We start from the raw sequence: 27,352 nt of genomic DNA, 5'->3' as shown, positions 1-27,352 counted from the left end.
GGTGCATGCCAGCCTTAGCCCAGCAGAAGCTGAGGACTCCCAACCAAGACCTTGCAGAATCCAGCTGAAGCCAGCGCTCTGACAAGGTGCTGAGAGCCTTAGAGGTCTAATGAGTGACATGCAGTTTGTGGGCAGGTCGACAATGGCAAACATAATTCTATTGCAAAGGCAGAAAATACCAGCAGGAATCAGAAAATGTCAAGCACTTCCCTTGCCTAAATAGTTAGAAGCAACACAAGGCTGACATCTTCAAAAAAAAAGGGGGGGTTACTCTCACAGTTCTCTTCCTAGAAGTTTCGCTTCCTTAGGATATGTGGTTCTTTTGGGTTACCACAGCAACTGTCAGAAAAGAAGGCATTTTATTTTCTTGTTTTGTTCTTACACGGAAGAACTGGGAAGACCACCATGTACTGGAACAAGAGGAGGGATTACAAAAGCCTGCCCTGAACAAAAGGAGCTGTGTGGAGGTCTTCCTACAGTACAAAGGTTCACAACAATTCCTTTCCTGTGAAGCCACACTGAATACTCTGAACAGCTAATATGGGGCACTCAGGAGAGATGTCTAGCCTGACAGTGATGTGAAAATGTTTTTCATGGTGATCCAAGGTGAAGCAAGTGGGCCTCTGCCGCACGCTTTGTTCCGGGCAGGGGTACACAGCTCTCCTCAGAAAGTGTGTGCCTTCAGGTTGTTTGCTTTGTTCGGTTTTGGATCGCAGATACGGGCCCAGTGCTGTTCTCAATAAAGTCAGTTTGGTAGGAATCAGTGCTGAGCATCTCAGGATCCATTCCAAGATCTTTAGCATCACTCGTCCTGTTTTGAGAAACACAGATTTCTCTAAAGAAATGTCTGCAGGTGCTGTGACACGAGACTGAAGTAAACAAGCACGAGCTTTTCTGTTTGGAGAAATGGGGCTCAGTCATTTGCGTTAGTTAGATATAACTGTGCTTTGGAGTGAACTAGAACCAGTTTTGTTATGTAAAGGTTAAACCAAGAAAATATACAATTAGATATTTGAATAGGGAGATTGGGACATCATTGCTTTTGTCAGTTTGGAGTTGGTTTACCATAAAGGCATATGGCACCTGAATGATTTCGGCAGTTACTAGCAACATGTTATCTATCAAAGAGTGTGATTTAGTTACTTAATTATGCACTTAACAGAAAACTATTAATCATCTTTCACCTCTGTGACCCTCCTGTCCACTCCCCACCACTATTCTTATTTGCACTGCCCCAAGCTGATCCAGCTGCAATGTTCTCCTAGCACCACTTTTTGGCTGATACCCATAGCAGTGATCTTGTCTCTGGGTTTTGCTAATTTTTCTGAGCAGTTGAACAGCACAAGGATCATTACTGTGTGAATTCCTGACCTCCTGAACCACAGATGTCACACTAGCAGAAACTGGCTTATATTTGATAATTCATAGTATGAGTGCAACGACCTCCAGCCTCCCCAAATTATACAAACAGGAAGGGTCTCTCCTGCCGCAGGCCATGGCATGACCCCCGGAATTCACCCAATGCCTCCCTCAGCAGCAGAAAGCCGGTGCCGGAGGCCACTGCCTTCAAGCAGAGGCCCATCCCAGATGTTGAATCTCACATCACCGTGCTGTCATTCGCTTCACCTTCAGCATGTATATCTTAACCCTGCAGCTTCTAGGCATTTTCAGACATCCAGGTGTCTCCCACACACTTCCTTGCTTTACAGTGCATCTCTAGTTTAGACAGATGACTGTATCTGACTGTTCCAGCCCCCGCCAGCTCTCCCAGTGCCCCCTGCTCTCTTGTGCCTCAAGACAGTGCTTGAGGTCCCTGGTAGGAAGGAGAGGCTGTATTTGCAAGCGCAGGTGTCCCCATCTCCCTCCTGTGAGAAATGCTGCTGGAGGCTCTCTCAGGGGTGACACCGCACCAGACTATTAAGAAAAGGCCGAAGGACTTCCAGACACCAGCTGTCTACACCCTTTCTCCTGCTTGTCCTCTCAGTAATCGACCTCCGTCTCCCTGGAGATGCCGGCACGGCTGCCGGAGTCTCCCTTTAGGCTGCCCAGGGCATAGACGGTCGCTTTGCCACCGTGTGTGCTGCTAGGGGCTGGCAATCTCGCATGCCGCAGCTGGAGACGGTGTAAGCAATTCTCCCTATTCCTCCCTCAGCTGGCTGGGCTGGAAGTTTTGGCTTTTTTTAAAAAAAAAAAAAAACAAACACAAAACAACCCCCTCACATCAAAAAACTTCTGGGGTCACTGAGAGGGGAAGAAATTTCCTCGTAATATCTGTGGCGTCTGCGTAATCGTCCCGAGAAGGAAGAGGAGGATCCCGCCGTGGGGACCGCGGGTGTTTAGGGGAGGGAGTTGGCGCTGGCTGCGGGACCGGGGGCGTCACAGCAGCCGCGGGCAGCCTCACTCCCTCCCGCCGTGGACGGGAGGGGCTCTGCCTTCCTGCAGCGCCGGGGAAGAAGGGGCCGAGCCACTCCGCTCTCCGCCCCGGGAGGGGGTGAGAGCCGCCCTGCTCGGTGCCGGGGGCTGAGCGGAGCAGAGGCTGGGGTGCCTGGGCTGGCCTCTCGCTGCGGGCCACCGTCTATGAGGCGCCGGCGAGCCCTCCCTCCAGCGCCGGGAGGCGGCTCAGCCCCGGCGGGCAGGGCAAGGAAGGGCCGGACCAGAGGGGGGGCCGTGAGGCGGGTGGCACCCCCCTTCTCTCTTCTTCCTCCTCCTCTTCCTCCTCCTCATAACTTGGCCGTGGCGGCGCGAAGCGCTGCGCTTCGCCCTCCGCCGGCGGCGGGGGATGCGGTGGCGGGATGGCCTCGGCCGTGTTTGAGGGCACCTCGCTGGTGAACATGTACGTGCGGGGCTGCTGGGTGAACGGGATCCGTCGGCTCATCATCAGCCGGCGGGGCGACGAAGAGGAGTTTTACGAGATTCGCACCGAGTGGTCGGACCGCAACATCCTCTACCTGCACCGCAGCTACTCCGACCTCGGCCGCCTCTTCAAGCGGCTCCTTGACTCCTTCCCCGAGGACCGGCCCGAACTGTCCCGCTCCCCCTTGCTCCAAGGTCTGAGCAGCCTCCGCGGGCGCGGCGCTCGCTGGGCGGCAGGCGGGCGGGCGTTCAGCCGCTGCCGCTTCCCGCGGGATGGCGGTGGCGGTGGCGGTGGCGGGGCGGGCGGTTCCCCCGGGCGGAGGGAAGGGGTGAGGAGCCCGAGCCGCTATGCGACCGGACGGGGCGGGGGGGCTGGGAAGCTGCGGAGGCGTTTTGCGGTCGGAAACTCCGCCCGGGCTGTTGATCTCTGTCGGTTTTGGTTTTTGTTTGTTTGTTGGTTTTTTTTTTTTGTAAATACACGGTGGGGGTGAAGGGCTGTCCCGCAGCCCGAGCTGGGGCGAGAGCCGCGGACTCTGGGCTCCTGCAGGAGGGAGGTCCCAGCCCCGCCGCTGTCCGCAGCTCCGTGGGGACAGGGGCTCCGGGCTGATCTGGTCTGGGCGGCAAGGGGGTCCCTGTTCACTCTGCCCTTCACCGCTGCCTCCGGCCTCCCCGAGGCTTCCCGAGGGAGGGATGGGAGGGTTGTTGGCAGGAGAAGGGCTGTAGCTGAGAAATCTCCGCATGTTGGTATGTTGTTTGCCACAAGGAGAGCGGAAAAAAATAGGAGGCTGCAGCACTTGCCAGTGGACCGAGCGAGTCTGGGAGTTGGCATAATTCCTTGCATAACTTCTGCAAAACAGGGGAATTGCATCAGTGGTTAGGGCTGGGTTTTCTCTTTTCGTTTCTGAAGTGGATTAGCCCAATTTGAGAGATGTTACCCATGTCAGGCCTCTCTGTACAGAAGCTGCATGTACGTGTTAAGCTCTCTTGGGAGTTGTTTTTAATTTGTTTAACTTTTGGTAGGTGTTTTTTAGATACAGTTATGTGTTTACTCGAAAATATTTCAAGTGTGCAGAGTTGTGCAGGCCAGACTGCTCATCTGAAAATGGACGTGTCTGGAGAACTTCCAGTCTCCCCAGTTGTTTGAGTAACCACATAGATTATTTGATTGAACAGAAATGGGAGGAAGCCGATATTTTGTGTATGTTTTCCTCTGTGAGAGGATAGGGAAGGACTCGATGATCCTGAGGGTCTCTTTCAACTGAAATGATTCAATGAAGCTCTCTCCTGCTCTTGGTTTGCCTCACACCTTGCTAATGTGACCCCCCCTTGCAGAGGGTCTACGTTTTGCCATTGTGGGGTCTGGTTCTCCACCCTGCATACCAGTGTAAATCCACCGCATTTATTTCTCCGCCCTACCTGTGTGACAGCGGGCTCTCTTCCCATGGAGGGGAGGCAGCGACAGCAGGTCCTTCCCGGGCTGACTCACCAAGGATGTTTTCTGACGGGTGTTTAAAGTGAGACACTGCTTTTTCTACTGCCCTGCCTGATCCCTAACCTCTGGTGGTGGGGTTGTGCCTCCTTTAAAAATGCTTATATCTTTCCCTCTTCTTCTTTCCCCCTCGGCAGCGGGAACCAGAGCCCGCTCCCCGGCCAATGTCCCCCGGCTCCGGGCTCTTCGCCTTCCCGCTGCCGGGAGGTGGCCGCTCGGTCCCGCCGGCGCCGGGGCAGCTCCGCCGCCACTCGCAGGCCCCGAGTGCCCTCTGCAGACGGCGGGTATGAGCGCAGCCCCGGCAGCCCCTTGCTGTCTGCTCCGGGCTGCGGGCTGGGAGATGCTTGCGGGAGCTGGGTGCCGGAGGGCGGCTGTCCCCCCAGCTTGGGTGCGGGCTGGGAACGGGGGAGTCCTCTGGCTGTTGCTGCAGATCGCTACACCCCCACCTTTCAGCCCTGCTGTGTGCCTGACACAGTGTGCTTATACAGTGTCTTACATGATTAGGTTGCTGATCAAGGATCTAAAATATTGTGAACATGTATTATCCGTTGAGGGTGATTTTTAGCAGTGCTGAACGGCAGTAAATTCTAAGTAACACGGCCTATAAGTGTATATGGCACCTGGGCCCCAGCTTTTGAGGATGCCAGGTAGCAAGCCTGCCTGTGGCCTGTAGGGCACAGCGCCTCCCAGAGTCATTGTGACTAAAATTTGACTTCTCAGGGTGCTGGTAGTCCTTGTACTTGTTGGCTTTGTGGGGCTCTGAAGAGTCCTTGTGAGCTGGACTGGGATGTGTGCTGGCCCTCGCCACAGACAGACTCGATCCATGCTGGCCCTGGCCTTTTGCCCATCACAGTGTGCTCCCTCCCTCACTTCAGGGACAGGATCTCCTGCATGTTCTAAAGCCACTCTCATTCTTCAATGCCTCTCTCAAGTGAGGGTGGTTCCTCTTCTGTCTGAAGACCTGCCAGAGCTTTTGCAAAATATTAAACTGTTTTCACATCTCTCTGAAGCATCACTTGTGCACTTGGAGCCAGATGGGATTATAGTCCCATGCACTGGCTTTACTTGACAGTCCTAGGTAACATACCCTGTTAATGCATGAACAGCTGAGAAAGAGTAAGCATCCTCAGCCTGCAACACTCAATTCCTGCCTAAGACCTGGAGCCAGCAACCTTCACTTACCCTTATCTCAGGAAAAGGCATACTGACTGCAGTAGAATTGGGAATGAGCAAAGCATCAGGCCAGGATTTAAAAAATCGAAACCCAATATAAGCAGACCATGATCTTTTCAGCTTGGTGAGTGAGTGTGGGTTTACTTTGCAACAGAGACAGAATAAAAATGAGGAATAGTTTCTAAGCAATCACAGTGCACTTCACAATTTCAGTAATACTCTGTTTAAAATTATGCTGCTCCTGCTCTAAAGAAAATTACTTTGCAGAGCATGCCTCTCTGCATAGAGAACACTTCATCATACCAGCATTTTAAAGTGACTGCCCACAAGCTTGTGTAACTTCACAAAACTGAAACATAAAAATCTCTCTTAACTAAGTGACACTGATGCAAATCTTTGGATGTAAGAACAGATTGCATGGGACATGTCTGGTCTTTATAAAACTCTGGGGGTGAGCATGGTTTCTTAATGTCCTGTTTAAAGGCACTGTAGGCATTGCTGCCTACAGTGAAACTCAACATATTAAACCCAACAAAAACACCTGAAAAAACACACTCTTGTGTGTGCTAGTCATATACATTTGTGTGTGAGTATTTTTATAGACAAACAAATGTATATGCATATGCATGTGGGTCTGTATATGTGTGTGTGTTTATCTTAGCCTTTCTGAATTAAGGTGAATATTAGCTGTGCCTTTTATCTGGAGGAAGTGGTAAAGTATTGCAAACCAAATCTGTGTTTCATTGAAGGACTCCAAAGTCCCTACAGATTTGCCTAAGTAGCATTAAAAGGACTAACATTATCCTACAGCTCAGTCAAGCTGCAGAACGTTACTTTTAAGGGATATAGTTGAGCTCGAGCTATTTGATGTTATTAACTTTTTAAAAGAAGATTTATTTTTTTTTTTAAACATCAGCAATACTAGAAAGAGTTGGTTGTTACCATTATTGCTGATTTCAGCAAACAGCTCATGCTGAGGAGGAGTGTGCCCCTTTTCTTGCTCAGCAACAGCAAACCATCCTCTCCCTTTCTTCACCTCTCATCCCCTTGGACTGACTTCCACAATGCTTTCCCTCTCTGTATGTGTTGGAGCTGCTGAGTGCTTTGAGACGACAGAGGAGAGGATGTGAGGTATGGTTTTCCACCATGGCTGTTCATCTCACCCTTTATTCGATATGAGAAGAGGGGAGGTCCCAGGGGGGAGTATGGCATTCACACAATCTGGTCTTGTCTTTGATAACTAATATGCACATGTGGCAAAGTGCATTCTTAATAAGCATCTGGAGTGTGCTATGATGTTAAGGGCCAAGGACATTCAACAACAAAAGGCATCTTACTGGTAAGCTAGTAAACAGGGTTAGATATGTGCATGCCTGCAGGATGACTAAATATGATTCACTGTGATGTTACCAGTAACTTGCTAGTATTTTATTTGTGTCTGAGATGTGCCCATCCCTTGCTCTAGGCAAGTGCACAAAAGAGGATCACAGAAAAACATGGGCTAGTCCACACATAAGAGAGCCAGAAAATGGCCTAATGTCACTAAACTGTCTATTTCTATATGCAAACTAAACAGCTTTTGTATTTAAATCAGTTTTCATGAGAAAGACTGCACTATGGACTTAGAAACTGACTTAAAACTGATGATTTAGAAATAGCTGCAAGAGACCCAATAGACACTGGAAGTGAAGTATAAACCTAGAAAAGTACTCTTCTCTTTCCCCCACCTCCCCCTGCCCCCCTTTTCTCTAAGTATTACTTCTGAGAGGTTTTAATCTAAGATTTGTCCCAGAACTCGACCCATCTTCAGTGCAGTCAGCAGTCAGACACCTGCCTCTGACTTCAGTGTGGGCAGGATCAGCCCCTGAAGTGCTGGACCAGGGTGCCAGAAGAATGTGTTAGCAGCCTTTCAAAGCTGGGATTTGTTTTGCCCTTGCAGTGGCAGGGTGGTTTCTGGCGATCCTTCTCTGCCACTGTTTTGTCACCTTTGTCATCAGAACAGGGGCTCAGATGCTCTTCTCATGTCACTGTATCACACCTATGTGTCGTGCCTGGTCCTGCTCTGTCACTCTGAGCTGTCAAGTCAGAAACTCTATTCAGTCTTACAGTTTTGTTTTGTTTTGTTTTGTTTTTTACTAGATGGGACATCTCTTCCCAAAGTGTTCATTTTCCTTACCCTTCCTTCTTTTCCATGCCTCCTCTGACTCATTCTGCTCTGTCATGGCCTTTTTTTTTCCCTTGCTCTCCTTTCTGTTATTTTCTCTCTGCTTCTTCAAGTTTCTTCCCCTGAGCTGCTTTCTGTTCCTTTTCATTGCCCCCAGATTTCCCTCACCGGCTTGCTGCCCTCTGTGATTATCTGTGGCTCTCCAGAACTTTTCCCTTCTGCCTTTCTGGTACTCAGCCTCTGTCCATCCACACAAGGTCTCCAGTAGTGGTGGAGATTTCCTGTAGAAACTTTGCATCTGTAGCTTGCCTTGTAGCATAGAGGTAGTCACTTCACCTGCAGCAGAGCCTGAGCAGTCCCTCCCAAATGACTAACGCTTAGGTCTAGCTCTGAGGCTTGTGCTCACCCCTGGCATGGCTTCCTCATGCAGGATGCAGGTGATGGGCTGTTTTCCATGTCCGAGTGTCTGTGCACCAGGAAACACGTGGGAAGCTCCTCCAGGGCTGCCCTTGGAAAGACTTGCACAAAGCAGAAAGCGATTCCTGAAGAGCTGGCCCAGGAGCATCATGTTTGCTTGCAAATGTTGCATTCGCAACTTACCATTTTCTGTATACTGCATGATAGTGGTGTTGTTGTTTACGAGACCATCTGGGAGTGTGATTTATGGGAAGAGGGAGTTCTACAGAAGCAGCATAGTGGTTTCCACAGACAGCAGCTGTTCAGTGCTGTGACAATGCAGATAAATACACTGCATCTATTGTGCTCTGTTCATTGTTGACATTGTCAACACTTCATTAGGGAAGCTTTCTCAGAGCTTCTGTCTTGCAGACAAAGGATGCAGCTCTTAGTTATCAGGCTCTAGCAGCTCTGTATAACCAAAATTAAGTTTGGGGCTTCTGGGTTTGTTTTCTATTAGCTGAATTTCACGGTTCATCGGTAATGATGGAGATAACGGAAGCTTGCTGTGTCATTATAAAGCTAGGCACAAGTTGCTTATTTTGTGATGGATGGAGGCAATGTGTCTGAGAGGCTTTTGGTGGCATGGAATGGAAATGAGGTTGTTTTTTCATGACAGTTCTCACCTGATAAGAAACCAGTGCTAAAAACGGTTGTAGGAGCTTGCATTTTTCATCACACTTTGACTGGTTTGCTCGCTTTTATCTCGTGCTTCTTTGACATCTTTTTGTTTCTTGTGGCTCATCAGGCATCAAGACAGGGAGCTCTGTGGGGAAAGCTGGTCTGCTGAGTTCTGTCACCAGGACGTACCGTCTTCCCTTCAGAGGTCCTGGGAGATCCCATAACTAATAATACATGTGTGGAAAATCCATCAGCTGGAGGATCTGGACTTGTCAGCTTTTAACTTGCCTCCTTGCTTTGTGTGGCTATTTGAGTGTGCCAGGGTCACAGTCACAAGCCCTGCTCTGGGGGAGTTCATTTGGATAGTTGTTTGGATAGAACTTTGACCACATTTTTACATCTGCATATGAGCTGCAAAAGAAGAAATAGCCTGTGTCAGAGCTAGCTGTGTGCAGTGCAGGCAGGGTTTTGGAAGCTTTCTGTCTTTCTGCATCTGTATTTTCAATATGCTCTTTGTTACCTGGTGGGACTTCTAAAAGTACGGAGTGAGTTACATGCCCTTTGTGTACTCACACCCCTTAAAAAACCTGTCCCTATTTTGTTCCTCAATGTCAGGTTTAATAAGGGCAGCATAACATGTAACACATTTTAAAAATCCACCCCCTGCACTCCTCTTTTCAACTCCATCATATCCTTTTAGCTGCTCCCCGAGTAATAACACCAAGATGGATCACATCAGTGATATTGCATAAATAATAAACCTTTTGTAAAGGCTTTAAATACTCTTATAATCTGAGATGGATGAATTTCCCCATGAGGGGAAGGGGTAAGCGTGTCTGCCCCAAGAGAGGGGTGTTGTAGAGTTAGGCAAGAGGCATCAAAGACGGGTTGCCAGAGCTGCCAGCCTAAGCCAGAGCAGTGCTGTAGCCAGCTCTGGGATTCTGTCCCTAGTGATGAGAACCAGATGCTGCAGAAGACAGCATAAATAACTGGCAGAGAACAGAAAAGTGACAGTCCTGGTCTCTAATAATTGGAGATATGATATCACTAATTGCCTGTAACTATCTCCCCTTCTCTGGATCTTATCAAGTCTTTGGACTTAAAACATTCCTACGGTGTTATTTCTACAGAGTTATTGAAGAAATATTGTGTTTAACAAGCTTTCCCATCTGCTTTTTTTAAAAAAAAATTCCTGCCCTTACATACCACTAAGTATTCCTTTGTCCTTCTAACAACCTTATATCCTATTCTCCTCTATCAGAGAGGAGACAGCTGTAAGTGGGAGCTCGTTTGGCCTCCTCAAAGTCCAGTCTAAGATGGATAATGCCATGGTTCCCAGGCAGTGAGGCTCAGGGAATGTGTGTCTGCAAGGAGGAGGAATGTTACCAGGGCAGCTGCTGATGGGGAAGAGGCAACATGACTGTGAAGCATGGAAGATGCCAGCTTAAGTGGTATTGAGTCCAACAGAGAGAGAAAATGGGAAGCAGTGCAAAGGAGGAAAACAGCAGAAATCATTGGGCTGAGTTGCCACCTCTCAGCCCTGGTCCACATCACAGCTGAGTAGCTTCAGTTCCTGCATGATTCTGTTGAATATCAGTCCTCAGGGATATTCAGAAGTCACCTTGACATGGTGACAGGACAGATTAGCAGCCTGGTCTGACTTTGGACTTGGTCTTTCTTTGGATGAACCAAATGACTGTCTGAAATCTCTTCACTGGATATTATTCTGTGCTTTTGTACACCTTCTCTTGTGACTGTGGCCCTCCTACTATTGCCCCATCTGCATCCTGAGTTGTATGTGTGCTCATGGGTTAGAACATATCTGAGGGAAAGAAGGAAAAATGAGAGGAAAAGATAAAAAAGATTGAGCACTACATGTTAATTAATACTGTAACTGTTGAAGCCATACAGACTGGTCAGGAGAGAGAGCAGAGTAGCAGTCTTCTGTACAAGACAGCTCATGTGTCTTCGCTAAATATCTGAAATCCCTAGCTGCTGCTCATGGGCTTGTCCAAAGAGATAAGGATGGGCTCAAGATCTGAATCTATAGGCCTTAAATCTTTCTTGTAGCGTGGGTTAACAGAACACCGTAAGATTTCTCCTTGGATTTATTTGCTGCTTCTTTTTTTCACATTGATATCTACTCTGCAGTCTTCCTATAGGGGATGGAGAGAAGATTAGGTGAGGAGGGCTCAATGCAATATTTTAATCTTCATGTACCTACTAAAATACACAGCATTTAGGAGTATTGCCATTCCGTCTTGCACATGTTGTCAGAAAGTACACTTTGGCTTCTGCTCTTGCTCAACCTCCTTTACGTATGGAACTGATTTTGAGAAAACAGGAGATCTCTTGGACATTCTTTATTCCTCTCCTGACCACAAGCCTGAAGTGGAGTCCTTCAAATTGAAGAAACAGGGCTTGCCCACAGTTTGAGATCAGGTACACATAGTGAGTTGTACATAGCAACACATCTCCAGAAAAACAGACTTCTCTGTGTCATCATTGAGAGATGGAATGAGACACACTTGACTTAGGCATGAACTCACTCTTCCTTGAAAGGCAGTGGAGAATTGGTGAGACAATGTGCTCATTGTGGACACCAATAGTCAGGACTACGTAGTGATTCCATTATGACCCCTGGAGCACATGCTGCAATTCCTGTCCCACTTTGTTTGGTAGAATCATGCAGCGTGTTATCTGTGGTTGTCAAAATATTGTTAGTCTCAGATTTGGTGACTCATGTGGCAGTAATAGGACAGGCCTACCAAGGCTTGCGTGTTGACATCAGGAATTGGCTTCCTGCTCCTTCTCCTCCTCTGCTGAGCTCGTTTCCTGCTGCTTTGCAGCCCTGGGCCCCCTCCCACGCCGTGAGCCAGCGTGCTGGGTACAAAGCTGCTGGCCTGCTCACTCAACCTCCTGCAGCTGCTCCGGCACCGGGTCCTAGGGCAGGCAAGATGCTGCAGACCCCAGGTGCTGTTTGGCCCTGTTTCTTTCCAAAGATGTGTTGCTATGCGTAAAGTTGCTATGTACCCATGGTCTCAAACTGCAGGCAAATCCTTTTCATCCAGTCTTAAGGAGTCTGCTTGGGGCTTTTGGTCTGGGAAGGGGCAGAAAAGATGTCAAAGGGGTTGCCTCCTCCTTTCTTAAAAGGAGATCGCTGACCATGGGGGCTGTGCACACAGAAAAACCCTGCTAAAAGCACATATCCCAGGTGCAGGCGAGTGCCACCCTGGGTTAGGAGGTGTGCCTGTATCGTCCCTCCTGTCACCCAGCATGTGAGCTCCCCTGTGTGCAGGGTGAAGAAACCTTAGAGGTTTGTGGTATTTGGCAACAGGGTTCGTGGTAAACAAGGAGCCAGTGGAGTTCCAGTTTACCTCCAGCCCTATAAACATAGGTGTTCATAGCATTTAAATCACTTGAAATGATAGTTAATTGTCTAAGCACAGTTCGGGTAACAAGACAGAGAGCAAAGTTTTCCTGTGAAGAGTTTGCACATGTTTTCCATTAGCAGTCAGGCAGGGGCCAGGGCAAAGGAAAAGGCATGAGAACAGCTTTTCACCATGACCTCACTAAGAGATTTCCCAGCTCTGAGCTCCGCTCTGTTGCATGACTGAACAAGTGAAAGAAGACACAACTGTTTCCAGGCTACTGGTTGCTTTACTGGTGTCTTATTTTTATTTTATAGCAAACTGTCTGAATAAGGATTCTTGGGGTCTAGAAGTCCCAGATGGAAAGACAGGCATGTATTTATGGTCTGTGGGCAGAGAGACAACAGCCTCAGGGCAGGCTGTAGCTGCAGTATGGATGCTGCATACGTGGCCAGTGAGTCCCGTGCACTCCAGCTGCATCCAGCTTGTGATGCGTTTGTGTCAGGGTTAATGAATGGTGTAAGTGCTGAGCTCTGTCTGCAGAGTCAGCTGGCGTGTGTGTCTCTCTGTTTACTCAGGCGTTTCCAGCATCTGGAGATTCTACACCAGTCTGTCCTTCTGTCCCTCTACCTTTTTTTTTTTGATTTGCTTCACCAAAGCTTCGGAACAAAAAAAAAAAAAAAAAAAAGAAAAAGAAGACAAATGGGTGAGAAACACCCACAAAATGAAAAATAGAGGTGGAAAATTTGGGTGCAGTTCTGTGACCTTTCTTTCTACAAGTCCTGATTCCTGCTCAAACTCAGTATAGTGTCTGGGTGAGAAAGGAGCTTGCATGTGGCATCCCAGCCTGCAGCCTCTTGCTTCTTCTGTGAAGGCTGGGGTTTCCTGAGGTGAAGCTTTTGACAAGAGCGAGGTGTTCCCTGCCGCTCACCTAATTGTGCTGACGAAGCAGAGGCAGCCCTGTATTGCGGCGTGGGAGAGGAAATGAGTTACAGGGGAGAGTGAGAGCACCTTAAACCAATGTTGCCACCAGTGGAGGCTTCACCTCACGAAACCGCAGCGTTTCTCATGAACGAATGTGCTGTAGTTGATGACAGCAGCCAGTTAGCAAGTGATGAAAGGGAGCAAAGGAGGGAATGGGGCCCCCGTTGCTCCCGGCTGCTTGGCAGGCAGTGCCTCGCTCCACGTCGCATGGCTGTGGGGTTGTAAGCAGTCCCTCAGGTTGTGGGATCAGAGGCTGTGATGAACAAGAAAACCAGGAGGGCATCTGGTAACTCCTAAAAACAGACTTGTAGAGTTAAGATAAATGAGGGCCTTACAAACTTTGTGGCTGTTGCAGAAGAAATTGCAGGGTTCAATATATATAGCCAGTCAAGTAATTTCTATGTATTTGGGCAGTAGGCATATGGAAAGGAAGGCTTTAGCCCAGCCAAACTGTATTTCCTGTGTGGAGGATTCATGTAAGGTCAGCAGCTTTACACCCCAAAGCTGTGCATCTGTAACCATTAAGCACATATATAGGAAGCTGTCCAGGCAGATGTGTCACTTACTTTCCTTCCTACGCTGTCTGCCTTTTGGTTTTAATATTACTAAAAGCTTCAGTAAGGAACAGCTTTTATAATGTCAGATGTCACAAGTCATCTGTGCCAGTTTCCAAGTTGGAGCGTGGGTTTGCGTGGCTGGTGCCTTTCCAAGAGCTGGAAGGACGAATATACCCGGGCTGGAAATTCCTGGTAGATGCAAGAAGCTGTAAAACCTCCCACTGGGTGATCTGTGACAGTGTGACAGGCTGATGGCTGTATCTGACTTCTCTTGCTGAAGCATAAAAAGGCCGTGTAGGATTGCAGATGCTTTCCCTGATTACTAATGAGGGAAAATCCTAACTATTCGACTGATTTTCCTCACAGAACAAATGCTCAGTGTTGCTGATGAGGTGATATTTTTTTGTTTGTTTGTTTTTCCTCTGGCCTGAATGTCTTTATTTGAAAGTATCCCTTTTCCTGGGAAAATACTAATTTTGACAGTGAATGCTTACTTGGGAAAGGGTCTGAGGTTGGTGGCAGATTTGAGAGAGAGCAGCTGGATGCCACATTCAGTGGCTCAGCAATGAGGTGTTTGCCTACGAGGTGGGAGCTGCAGTCAGGCCATCTCTGCTCTGAATGTGTCAGTATTTACGTAGACAGGAACAAGACCAGCAGGAGAAGTGGAGGCACCCCATGGTAGCCAGCACCATGGTGGCTACCTTGGTTTTCTCTGATGTGGGCTACAGCAGGGCAACAGCGTGTTTCTAACATCACAGATTGGGGTGTCTGAGCTGTGGGGCCATTGGCAGCGGGTTTTTTTAGGGAAGATGAAAACCCTTTATTTCGAAAGGTTTGAGCTTGGTTCAGATGTGGGATGGGAACATATTTGTGGAGGGGCAAAGCAGATCCACCCAGGCCTGCTCACATCCAGTAGTTAGCAAGATGAAGGGTGCTGTTCTGCCATTCAGGTCTGTAACGTCAAGCACAACCCAGCTAACACGCAGTCTGCGGACCCATGCAGATGAGTTAATTCACCTTTATAGCCTTTTAGCGAAATTCCATGCAAAGCTACCCGACTGTAGCATATGTCAGTCAAAGCAGGATATGCTGCTGCCTTCTATGCCTGGTGTGCTCTGCTCTGGGGTGAGGTGGTAGCGATGCAGACAAAACAGGCAAGATGAGGGACAGTCGAGCAATAGAAAGGCTTATGCAACCAGGTTGCTTTTGTGGGACAACCTTCTAGTAAACCTGGTTGCACCAGAGACAATCTCTGCTTCATTTAGAACTGTAATTGGAGGAGAGCTGACAGCTTCAAAGTCATACTTTTGTCTGGAAAGTTTGTATGGGATCAGATCTCATTGGTAACAAATAACAAGGTCTGATGCAGATTGAAACTGTGGATGTTGTCCCCGTGCTGTTCATGTTTGATGGCCATTTTTTCTACATTTTGAATAGGGAGATGGAGATGTGCTTAATTTATCACAATTTTAATATATTGAAGTGTTTTCTCACAGACTGCTTTACAGAGTTTTAGTTTTGATAGTTTTTATTTATTGGGTCTTTTTCTGCTCCAGCTTTGTGGCTTTTTTGTTTGTTTGTTTTTATCAGCAGAGCTTGTTATATTTAATTATCTCAGTTAATTCATGTTCATGTGTATGTAGTGCTCCTTCGAAAAAAACACACAACTATAGGGCCAAAACAATTATTGGGTTAGAAAAAGTATGTTACAAAGATCAGAAATAAAAGGACTGCTAGAGGGATGCAAGATTTTAGGGTTTACTTCTCATATTCCCTGTACATGCATATAACCTGTGCTATATTTCCCTAAGTCTGCTAGAGGAGGGGGTATTTACACATGCCTTGCATGTTATATATATGAAATATGGTGTTACAGTTGAAGATCCCCATACTGAGCAATTCAAAATTAGAAGCATTGTAATGCATCATTCTGGACACTGGACAGCAAGATTTCCATTTTAATCCCTTCTGCAGAACTGTGATAATTCAGTGATTATTTAAAAAAAAAAAAAAATCAAAGATTTGTCTTACACTTGAAGAACATGATACTGAGAAGTCTTCCTTTGGACTGCTCACAGGAGCTTACATTCAGAGAAATACAAGACTGGCCTCAAAGCCTTTTGTTTAGCTTGTGTTTAGTTTTTTCCTCTTATCTGTGGGTTGTGGGTTTTGTTTTTTGAGTTTTCTTTTGCTTTTTGTTGTCAAAAAAAAGGATGAATCATGGTTCTTGGAAGCAGAAAACAGGCTGATTATCACTGCTGGGAATGCTGTGTAGTGAAACTGTGGGTGAAGGAGTAGGTGGTTCTGCTTCTGCTTGTCTTGCAACTCCTAAATATGATCATAAACAGCTGATTTTGTGTCAGACTTGTAACTCTGCTGGTAACTACACTCACCTCAGTTTTATGATCAGTGTGGCTTAGAAGACATTTCTGGGAGGCATGATGTTTAAGGTTGTTCCTCATCTTCTGGAGCGGCTGCTTTTGGCTGCTGAAGCATATGTACACATGAAGGCATGCTTTTGTCTATGCTCACGATCTGTTTACTTTGTTTCTAGGGCTCATCACAATAAAAGAAGCCAATGATATAGAAGCCAGACTTAATGAAGTGGAAAAGCTCCTGAAGACTATTATAAACATGCCCTGGAAAGTAAGTAAGCCAAATTTCACATTTAGCCCAGCTTGACTCCTCCTTCATGGTGACATGCACTGTCATGCAGATTAGAAAGCGATGGGCTTTGCCAAACTCTCAAAGAAACGGCAATTTTTTTTGTTATCTTGGAGAAGTGCTGAGTGCCATAACTGTGTAATGATATCTCCAAGCTGCTGCTTGTAATAAGTCTTTCTGTTGTACTATGAAGGGGTGGAAAGGGGAAAGGGGCAAAGCAAACTACTGGTAAAAAACAGATGTCTGTTTCTTCTTCTCTTTTTAAGTATTCAAGATCTGAAGTTGTCCTCACATTCTTTGAGAGATCTCCTTTGGACCAAGTTCTAAAAAATGACAATGTCCATAAAATTCAGCCAAGCTTTCAAAGTCCAGTTAAAATATCAGGTAAGAGTGGTTAGCTTCCTACAGTTGACAGAAGAATTACAGAATGAAAATGACATTATTTGCTGTTCCCCTTATTCTTTCTCCCTCAGCAATTCAAAAGATAGTTCTCCATCGTCCGCTTTATAATAAAGACATATAATTAGCCTCGACATACTATGCAATATGCATGCAGGCAATAAAGTGACAGGTGAAACTGAAAGCTGATAGATACAAAGAAGTGGATGTGAGGAAAATGCAGTCGTCGCTATCATCACATATGATAGTGCTGTTACCACTTAGGAAGGAGTTTTTGAGGCTATTTATACAGTTTTGTGAAACCGTAAGCTCAGTGCCAAGTGGTGAGCAAAACCAGCGGTGAGAATATTAAATATTATTAGGAAAGGAGAGGAGAACAGAAGAAAGGAGCACAATCCTATCTTGAATACAGTGTGTGCAATTCTGGTCTCTCTATCTTAGAAAGGATATAACCATACAAATAAAGGACAAGGATTCAAATTGTTGAATAGCTTCTCTAAGAAAAAGGTTGAATTAAGAAGGACACTTCAGCTTTGAGAACAGATGACAGAGTGGCGATATGGTAGAAGTCTACAAAGCTGTGAATAGAAGGAGGTCAATTACCCTGTATTTCTATTGAAATGAGAACTATAGGTTTTCCAGTAATGTTAACAGAAAACAGGCTTTAAACAAACAAAAGAAAGATTATGATATTGTTTTGTTTCCATACGGAGAACAGTTATGCAGTGGAATTTATTGTCATAGAATATGGTAGAACTGAAAGTATAAATGACTTCAAAAAGGAATTAGACAAGCAAGGGGAGGAAAAGCACATTGAGACCTATCACAAGTGGAGACGTAGGAAGCTTCTAAAGCACAGATGCTGGTGTGTAAAATTGAGAGCATATCACTCTATCCTTGTCTATTCTTTCAGCCTTTCCCCTCTTCATCTGCTACTGACCATTGTTAAAAAGTTTGTGAACTTTTGATATGCCTAGTTTTATATATCCATACTGAAACATTTTGTTGGAGCCTAATGGCAATTGCTGCTTTTGTGCTACCAGGAGAGTTTATTTCAGATAGTGAAATGAAGTAAAATACTACATAGTCCATCAAGTTACACGAAGTGTTTAGCATTAAACTGGTATCGGTTTTCTTAGGTACTAGCAGTATATCAGTTAATGGCCACTCAGCATGTCAACATGCTAAAGGTGTAAACAGTGTGTCTTAAGGATTGATCTTATACACAAGGTAGACCTTTTGTAATTGATTCTAAGTGAACTAGTCCTCTGTTAGATAAATATTCTATTAATTAAGTGGTAAATGGTTTACGAGTCCACCAATAACTCTTTAGACAAGTGCAGCATCATACAGAACCTCAGTGAGAAGCATGGTCTTGCCAGCCTGTCTGGGTTGGTGCCTTGTGGAGCCCCCAGCCCAGGCTGCAGTGTGGCATGGGGACTGCAGAGTCCCCAAGGTCATGCTGCAAAGTGGGGTAACACAGATCTGGCTTTCTGGGAGCCAGAGACAGGAGCCAACTTGTGTGTGCTATGCCCCCTCTGTGGCCAGGAAGGTTTGGATGATGTCTTGAGTCAATGTGGAGGCCTCAGGTGAAATTCCTCATGTTTATGTTCCCAACATTAGTCATCTTTCAAAGACCGAATGTGGTTACTTGCTTTGCTCCTGAACACTAAGACATATTCTCAGCATTGACCTTTGAGAACATATTCCCTGTTTTTTTCTGAAATATGTTGCTACTCCGTGGGACTAAGCTGCAAAATGGGTCCTAGCACCTGCTCATTATGAAGTGAAGGATCCCCAAAGTATGTGCTGTGAAAATGTTTCAAAGGGTGGCTGCTGTCAGTGATAGCTTGTTCTTTTTGCAAAAAGGCAAATATCAAGAATAAATGCATTTGGAATTGCATTGGTTAGAAACTGTAGCATTGCTTTAGGTTGGGGCTTTTTGCTGTTTGGAAGGGTTTCATATAATTTTTATGAGGGTGTGTACCCCCTTAGGACACACTTACTCTGTGTGTGCGTGACTCAGTGTGTCACATGGTGGGTACAACAGAGAGAAGAAGATGATCAGGATGAATCTAAATTCAGAGCAGGAATGCCTGGCTGATGGGCAGAGGCCAGCAGCAAAGGGAACCCTCCTGCCAGCCTCTCTGTAAAGGAGCTGTGGAAACCGTGTTAGCTGAATAAAGTTTGGTTTTAATTCAAAATTAATTGTGGTAGAGATGAGTAATACTTAATTAATTGGAAAAAGGTTTTTCCTACCTGTGCAGCTATTAGAAAGCATCTTGTGGTAATTAGATTTATCATTTAATTGATTGCTGCAAAGAGTCTAAGAACATAGGTGGAGATTTGATTATAATTGATATTTGCCTCATCAGAATGTTGCACACTGGAACTGGTTTCAGTGTCTGGCAGTATTGTCAGTAGGTGGCAGTAAAGGCTAACATTTAAAGCAGTTCACACGGCAGTGAGATGCTGTAACTCTTTGGTCATGTCAAGGACACTGGGAGAACTCTGCGGCATTCAAGTCAGTCATAATGCAGGTTTCTACATGGCTTGCAGACTTAGAAAAGCAGGCAAAAGTGGTTTGTATTCTATGAAAAAAAGCAAACTGTCCCCATGTGGTCCTGTCCAGAGTGGTAGGTGATAGGGAAGAAACAAAGGGCTGCCCTCTTAGATGAAAATCAAATTTGAATTTATGATGTAAATCTTATTCTGCAGTACCATGTTGGTTCAAGGTAAGTCATGAGTGAAGTGTGATTCTGCAGGGATTCAGTGTTTTTAACACCCCTAAACAAATTCTGCTAAAGTCTGTTACAGTAAAATATAGTCTGAAAGTCAAAGATTACTTTTTCAATAAAAAATATCTGAGGTTTGGCTTTTCCTTAATGTAGGAACATGTAAATGTACACATCATAAAATTCCCCCTCTTCTTTCTCTTGTCTCTGGAGAGCTGAGGGCAGCGCAGAAGATGGTATTGTTTTACTCTCCTTAAAGATGTTAGTTGAATTAACTTATAAGGTCACTTTTAATTTCCTTTTTCTTGTCTTTTTGGGTTTTGCTTAACTTGCTTAAGACTGGGATTATCTAGGCAAAATACAGTTATGTTTTGGTAGTGGTAGGTTGCAACAGATAGATGTGCTGCCGTTCTGCTTAAGGGTGACAAGGATTTTACCACTGGTAATAACCGGGCTGAAATTGGGCCTTACCTCACACACTGCATATCATGAACAGATTATGTGAATAAAAGTGTTTAACCACTGGCGGTTTGCAGAGGTAAGAAGCTGCGAAACCAACTCTTCATTCCTTCTTTCTTGGACAGATTTTCAATGTCACACACACATCCCAGTTCGTAACTATATCAATTCCATATGATATGCAGTTGTTTTCCAGATTTTTTTGTGTGTGTGTGTTTTCATCTTGTTTTTCTTTCTTTTCCTGACAGAAATCATGCGATCAAATGGATTTTGTTTAGCCAACACCGAAACAATAGTCATTGACCACAGTATACCCAACGGAAAAGAGAAGCACCTGGATGTAGATTCAGCAGAACACTTGTAAGTGCACTTTGTGCAGGAGTAATGCTGTCAGCTTTGGATAAACTGTAGCTTCTTTTTCCCCTTACCAAAATGTTATCCTCTGCCTAGGAGCAAGGCTGATACAGTTGTCATTCTGACTGGTTAAACATTACTGAGTGTGATTTCAAACGCTTCACAGCTCTTTCTATTAAAATGGATAAAATGGCTGTCAGTGAGAATGATTGACCCCAAGGAGCTTAGCCCCCTGTGTATGAAAAAAAGCTGTAGTTGTCATGGGGTCCTGCCAGCTGAGAATAGAGGAGTTTTCTTTCTCTCATGACAGTGATGAGAGCTGATTAGAGCCCAAACTTGGAAACCCAAACATCCTTACAAATGGAATATCCTGCTAGGAAGGGTATGCTTTATTTGAGAAGCAAAACACCATCCCCAGAGGAGAGGAACACATCCCTCTGGTGCTGCAGCATGCTGGGACTTGGTGAAGCACATGGATTTCATTAGGGGAGAGGGAAGTTAGACTAGTGTTATTTATAAATTCTACCTCCTAATGCATGTAAGATTCGGGGTCAGAGACCTGTAACCAGAAGAGCTTTCATGCAGGTCTTAGGCCAGTAACTGTATTGATAGATGGGTGTTGACAGAAATCTTTTCCTACAGATTTATGTCATAGCAGGTGATTGATTTCTCAATGAGCTTCAGGTAGTGAAGCATTTAAATATTTTTAATGAGATACATTGACCTACTTTTTCATTAAAGCAATGAAGATGATGGAAACAGAATACAAAAAGCCTTATGGAGGCTTTATATTTGAATGCAGCGCTGTCTTGCCACATCTGAAATGTGATCATTGCCAGTCAGTGGAATGGTTTAGAGGCTGACAAGACTTTTGTCAGGTGTTGGAGTGTATCTCTGGCTCTCATCTGATTTCTTGACGTCTTTCTATTCACTTATCACTTAGTGTTTTGAACCTTGACCTTGCTAACAGCATTTAGGCTTATAAGATTGTATTAATGAGAGTAAAGAGACACACTGGAGGTAATTCTGTAAGGCAAATGTCTGGAAATTAGGGTGCTCATAGTCATAGTATATCACTCTTCAGTAGCCGGAGTGACAAATAATAGGAGCAAATAACCAAAGAAAGCCTTTTCCTGCCTTATTTTGATGATTTTAAAAAAAATGTTGATTTAAAAAATATATATATAGTTTTGATTTTAAAAATCTGCTGCAGCCCAAGCAAAACTTACTGATCTGGGATCAGAAACTGTCATCATTTGTCATCTCATTGAAGTTGGAGACTATTAAGGCCTGAAAATACAAAGATAATATAAACTGTATGATATGCATCATTTCCCAGGAACTGTTGTGGAATAAACAAATCCAGGATAACAGCCTGGCTTTGTGCATTTGTATTTTAACTTCCCTGGAGGAAGTTAAATCAAGAGTCAAAAAGTTAATACATTTTAAATGCCTATTTTACATGGTGCCCTAAATTTGCCCATCCTGTAGCTGTATTCTATAGCTGAGAAGTAATAGCTATGAGATAATAGCACTTGTGTAGCACAACTGTTTTGTAAGAATTGAACTTTTTTTAAAAGCAGAAGTTTTCTATACTGTTGCTTCAAATGCAGGTTAGTAGCCCAGAAAGGAAGGTTTCAAATCTTTCAAAAGCCCTTGCAGTTCCTTTTTGGTCTCTGTAAAATTGGACTTGTGTTTTGGGATTTGTGTTTTCTGTTCTGAAATCAGAATTAATTCCTTGTGGACTTTTATATCTTTGATTGGACGTTTTTTCTTTTAGCGACATTAAAGTCTATATGACTTCTGTGTTTTGGCTGCTGATGTACTTGAATCAGACATTTTGCAAAGCAAATCTGTACTTTTTGGAGAGAAGCACTTGGAGCTTCAGCAGGTAACATTCATTCCCCGAGGTCCTGCTGCACTGGTTAGCTGTTATAGCCAGCAGTGTTACCTACCCAGCGATCCACCAGCTGAAGTGTCGCACACTTGTTTCAGAAGAAACTACAGCATTTTTTCGAGTTGGACTTGCTTACTCTGTTGTTCTGAAGTAGTTGCTTGCTTCTTCCTTTGTTTTCTCCATAATTTATTTGGCAGTACACCATACTTTTGCAAAATGTGATGAAGCCGGTGGCATAGTCCTTTTATGCATGGATCTTGGAATACACTGCAGTCCTTTTGAAAGGAAAGTTTGTCAATAAATGCACTCAAAATTATGCTTTGTTTTTGTTACAGAAGGGCTTGTCCCTGCCAGGACTTTTTGCACTTCTGTATTTTAGGCTGGCAGCAGAGGCTAGGCATTGGATATGCTGCCCTTTTGGCACATTCACTCCAGTACTAGATGTGCATTTTTCAGGATGGTGCTACTACTGTCAGAAGCATCTTGCAGCCAATGGAACAGACTTTCATGTGTGGTGATGCAAAAGCAGCACAGAGATAGTGAAATTAGATACAGAATTTTTCTGAGAAAATGAAATCCTACTCTTGACAGGAAAAACAAATACTTCCCCTGTGCTTTTTACTCTTAGATAGTCAGAGATCTGTTCAGGTACTGTTTGTACATAAGGTGATGAGAAGAGCTAGACTGTTGTCTCACACCATGTTTACATTGAGGTTACTCCTGTGAGTTAATGAGAAGCATCATAGACTCATAGAATCATTAAGGTTGGAAAAGACCCTTAAGATCATTGAGTCCAACCTAACATCAAGTAAACCTAATGCTGCTAAGTCTACCACTAAACCATGTCACTAAGAGCCACGTCTACACATCTTTTAATCACCTCCGGGGTTGGTGACTCAACCACTTCCCTGGGCAGCCTGTTCCAATGCCTGACAACCATTTACATTAAGAAATTTTTCCTAATATCCAATCTAAAACTCCCCTGGGACAACCTGAGGCCATTTCCTCTCATCCTATCATTTGCTACTTGAGAGAAGAGACCAACACCCTCCATGCTACAACCTCCTTTCAGGTAGTTGTAGAGAGCAATTGGGTCTCCCCTCAGCCTCCTTTTCTCCAGGCTAAACAGCCCCAGTTCCCTCAGCTGCTCCTCATCAGACTTGTACTCCAGACCTCTCACCAGCTTTGTTGCCCTTCTCTGCACTCTCTCCAGCACCTCAATGTCTTTCTTGTCTTGAGGGGTCCAAAACTGAACACAGGATTCAAGGTGTGGCCTCACCAGCGCCGAGTACAGGGGAACGATCACTTCCCTAGTCCTGCTGGCCACACTATTGCTGATACAAGCCAGGATGCTGTTGGCCTTTTTGGCCACCTAGGCACACTGCTGGCTCATGTTCAGTTGGCTGTCAACCAACACCCTCAGGTCCTCTTCCACCAGGCAGCTTTCCAGCGACTCTTCCCCAAGCCTGTAGCGCTGCCTGGGGTTGTTGCGACCCAAGTGCAGGACCTGGCACTTGGCCTTGTTGAACCTCATACCATTGGCCTCAGGCCATCAATCCAGCTGGTCCAGATCCCTCTGCAAAGACTTCCTTACCCTCCAGCAGATCAAGGCTCCTGTCCAACTTGGTGTCGTCTGCAAACTTGTTGCAGGTACACTCAATCCTCTCATCCAGATCATTGATAAAGAGATTAAACAGAACTCGCCCCAATACTGAGCCCTGGGGAACACCACTTCTGACTGGCTGCCAGATGGATTTAACTCCATTGACCACAACCCTCTGGGCCCAGCAATCCAGCCATTTTTTTTACCTAGTGAAGAGTACACCCATCCAAGCCATTAACTTCTATGTACCTTGATTCTTTTTCTTCCTGGAGAATGTTAGTAGCAACTTTAATGCATTAACTGAGGCTAAAATGGTCAAGAAGATTGTCTTACAGCACAAGAAGTAGGACTTTGTGAAGAGCCATGTGTCTGTCAATGTACTTTGGGGAAAAAATAGCAAGGGCAGCAGTTTGGGCGTTTAGGCATCTGCATGTCCATAGTAGCTTGAAGAGTTTATTTGGGGAAAAAGGCCTGTTGGTAACAGCACAAGAGCATTTTAGCTGTTGGGTGTCCTATACAGCTGCTAGCTGTAGTTAAACAGTCCTGGTTTATTTGGTTTGGTTTCATATGAGCATTCTAGAGCCATGCTTTGCAAACCTGTGCCCACACTTCCTTTTTGGTGGCCAGGAAAGCTTTCTGCATAACCACAGCATATGAATCCCACTAGTCACATACTGCTTGTAGTAGCCTATTAGTGAGAGTGAAGAACCACAACATCTGTGGGGCCTTCCACTTGTAGTAATCTAGTTTAATACAATTGACAAGAGAAGGAGAGCAGAATCTGGATAACCTCTTTGATTCCTCTTCTGCTTTGTTCATTCTGTCTGTCCCACTGGTATTTCATAATCTGTTGTTTCTGGATCACTAACAGTCCGTAAGACAGCACAACGTGATCTGCGAAGTGTTCGCAAGATACCAAGTCAACTCCCTTCTGCACATGTTCCCACACATACAGACAAGAAAACAGCCCAGAGGGAGTAGGGGAACGAGGGTAATAAACATTCAAAGTTCAGTCTCATTTTGGTTTCATTCTAAGTAAAGAGCATAGCAACAGCACTGCAGGAGAAAATCCACGAGTTTCTGTTCAAAAGAATTATGGTCCTCATCATTGATGAAGAGGTGAGAAGGACCACATAGGAGTGTGGAAAAGACAGAACAGTGTCCATACATTGCAGGATGTATAGACCATGCTATCCAATAACCTGTGGTGCTTCTAGAGGAAGTTTTGGGGAGCGATGGGAGTGGGAGATTTATCTGCTTGTTTACCCTCCCACTCTTCTTTAGGTCCTGTGAAATGCCTGATTCTTTGGGCTCTTTAGGGTGAGGTTAGAGTGATGTCTGCAGTAGCCTCGTTAGTCCAACTGGTTCATGTGTAGGTGAGATGCAGTTTTAACTCAAAACTTCAGCTGTTTATCTGCTATTCAGAGAGCTGAAGTATGCCAGCCTGAAAAGGTGTTAGAGATTTGTCCTGTAGTCAGAACTAGGTTAGGATTTCTTTTTCCATCTTGTGTAATTTTTCAGTTTCTATTTCTTTTTTTTTCTCACTCTATCAGAATGAATGCAAGTTCTTTCAAAATATTAAAGAGAGTGTATGAGAAAAAGAAACCTGACGGTTCTGCAAGTCCTTTGCTTAAACAGAGATGAGATTTAATCCTTGGCCTGCAGTGACTGCCTTTAACTTCTAGGTTGTCTGGAAGAAGCAAAATGTTTTCTTACTGCATAAATTCAAGCCTCCTTGGAATGGGAACATGTGTGACTGAGTAAAGTGTGGGTTTTAATGAGCTGATGCCTTCTGACTCTGAGAGCAGGTGTGAGACAGTGGGTAATCCTTGCGGAAGTTCAGGTTTTAACACAGGAGTCAAGAAGTGGAAAGGAAAATACCAATCAGTGAAACTAAATTTGGGAATCTCTGTATACTTGGATGTTCTCTTCTTGTCAAAGCCTAAGTCTCGTGCCATGGGGAGGACAGCAGGCATCTGGAGGAAGGACACTGTAGTCATTGTTTCCTATTTGTGTTAGAGATTTGGCCTCATATAAAAACCAAACCCAGAGAAGGTACTTGTGAAGTGAAAGGGTGAGAGTCCAAGTTCAGATGGGAAACAAAGGCAGTTTCCTTTCCATTCTTGTGTGGGAACTGAGGCATTTTATGTCTCTGCCACATGCTGTGAGAACAAAATGGAAGGATGTAGATCTCAGCTACATGATTCACTCTTCCAGAGCTCACTTGCTGCTTCCTTCCTTCCTCACTAGTAGCTTTGAAAGTCAGGGGTGACAAGATGATTTGCTTGCATGCACCATGGTTCTCATTGACCTATGGTTTATTCAAATACACATGGGTGTGGGAAGGTGGGGGTGTACATGGGATCAGGTCTGAGTACTTTTGTGAAAATTTTTCCACACCACAATGAAAGCTCTTCTAGACTCATAAAAATCACATCATAGATGTATCCAGAATTGCCTGACAAGAAATTATATGTCCCAGGACATTATTCATTCCTTCACAGGAGGGGAACCCTGGGACATGAAAACAAATTAATGTTTTTGACCCATCTCACCTTAAATGCAATGTGATAACCAGGTGTTGTGGGATATGGAGTTCAGGTATTACAATGACAAGTGCTGTGAAGAGTCAGAGTCATACTAGAGAGAAGCCATAGAAATCCCTTTTACTGAAGACTATCTAGAGCGATGAGAGCTTGCTCTCCTTGTCTGCTGCACAGCTGTGTGCCAGTACAGTTTTAAAGGGAGAGAGCCATCCTATTTTACTGAGAGCAAATTCTTCAGTCCATTGATTTCCATAGGTTATAAAGAAGCAGGCTTTCAGTTTATTTAAGGACATGGAGAGTGGTGGTTTCCATTTACTACTCATCTCTCTCTAGGAAGCGTTGAATCTTGTTTTACGAAAGTGACAGTAGATGCCATTGCTGATGCCTCCAGTAGATTACACTAGCATAATGACACGTAGACTGATGCCAGAGAAGCTATAGCTTCATGATTCATAGTTGATCTGCATGGACCTTCCTTGACAACTTCTAGTATTAATTCAAGTTTCAGGCTACCAGGAGAGGGGGTGAGATACTCAAGCTTTGGAAGAAAGCATTGGAACTCTAGATCTTTGTCTTTCAAACCAAGCTTCACAAACCTGAAGCTGCAAACCAGCATTAGAAATACTTCTTCTGCAACACTGCTCAAGTCCACAAGTTACATTTACTCAGAAATTTAACTTGCAGTGCCAGCAGAAGCATTCTTACCTGAAGCCCTTTTTCCAAGTAGTCCCCTCACAAATGTCTTTTCTCAAAATTTGCAGGTGTCAGTCTTCAGATATCCTAGCCTTTTCCCTCTCCCTCAGTACTTTCAATTCCTTCGACTTTGATTTTCTAAAAGAACATGACTGACTTAATGCCTTTTGTTGTTGTTATTCTTTTTGTTTGATTTTGTTTGTTTTTTCTCCTTAGGTTTGAAAGTGTTAGTGACTTTACTTCAGAGCTAGAAGACAGTGATGATCCAACAGCTTATGTCACCAATTTGACATACTACCACCTGGTCCCATTTGAGACTGATATTCTGGACTGA

At 44.9% G+C, this 27,352-nt stretch overlaps 1 protein-coding gene across 1 annotated transcript; it reads left to right on the top strand.

The window, feature by feature from the left end:
- Positions 1-2,772: 2,772 nt before the first annotated feature.
- On the top strand, positions 2,773-27,352 carry PXDC1 (PX domain containing 1; the record flags this gene model as incomplete). Its single annotated transcript, XM_080340425.1, has 5 exons — positions 2,773-3,048; positions 16,223-16,314; positions 16,599-16,716; positions 20,174-20,285; positions 27,235-27,352. Exons 1-5 carry the CDS (start codon positions 2,793-2,795, stop codon positions 27,350-27,352), a joined length of 696 nt encoding a protein of 231 aa, XP_080196551.1. The 5' UTR covers positions 2,773-2,792.

This window comes from Nesoenas mayeri, assembly GCF_963082525.1.
Source record: "Nesoenas mayeri genome assembly, chromosome: 2".
Taxonomy (NCBI): Eukaryota; Metazoa; Chordata; class Aves; order Columbiformes; family Columbidae; genus Nesoenas; species Nesoenas mayeri.
Note: the sequence above shows the minus strand (reverse complement) of the source record. Positions and strands in the feature narration are given on the sequence as shown.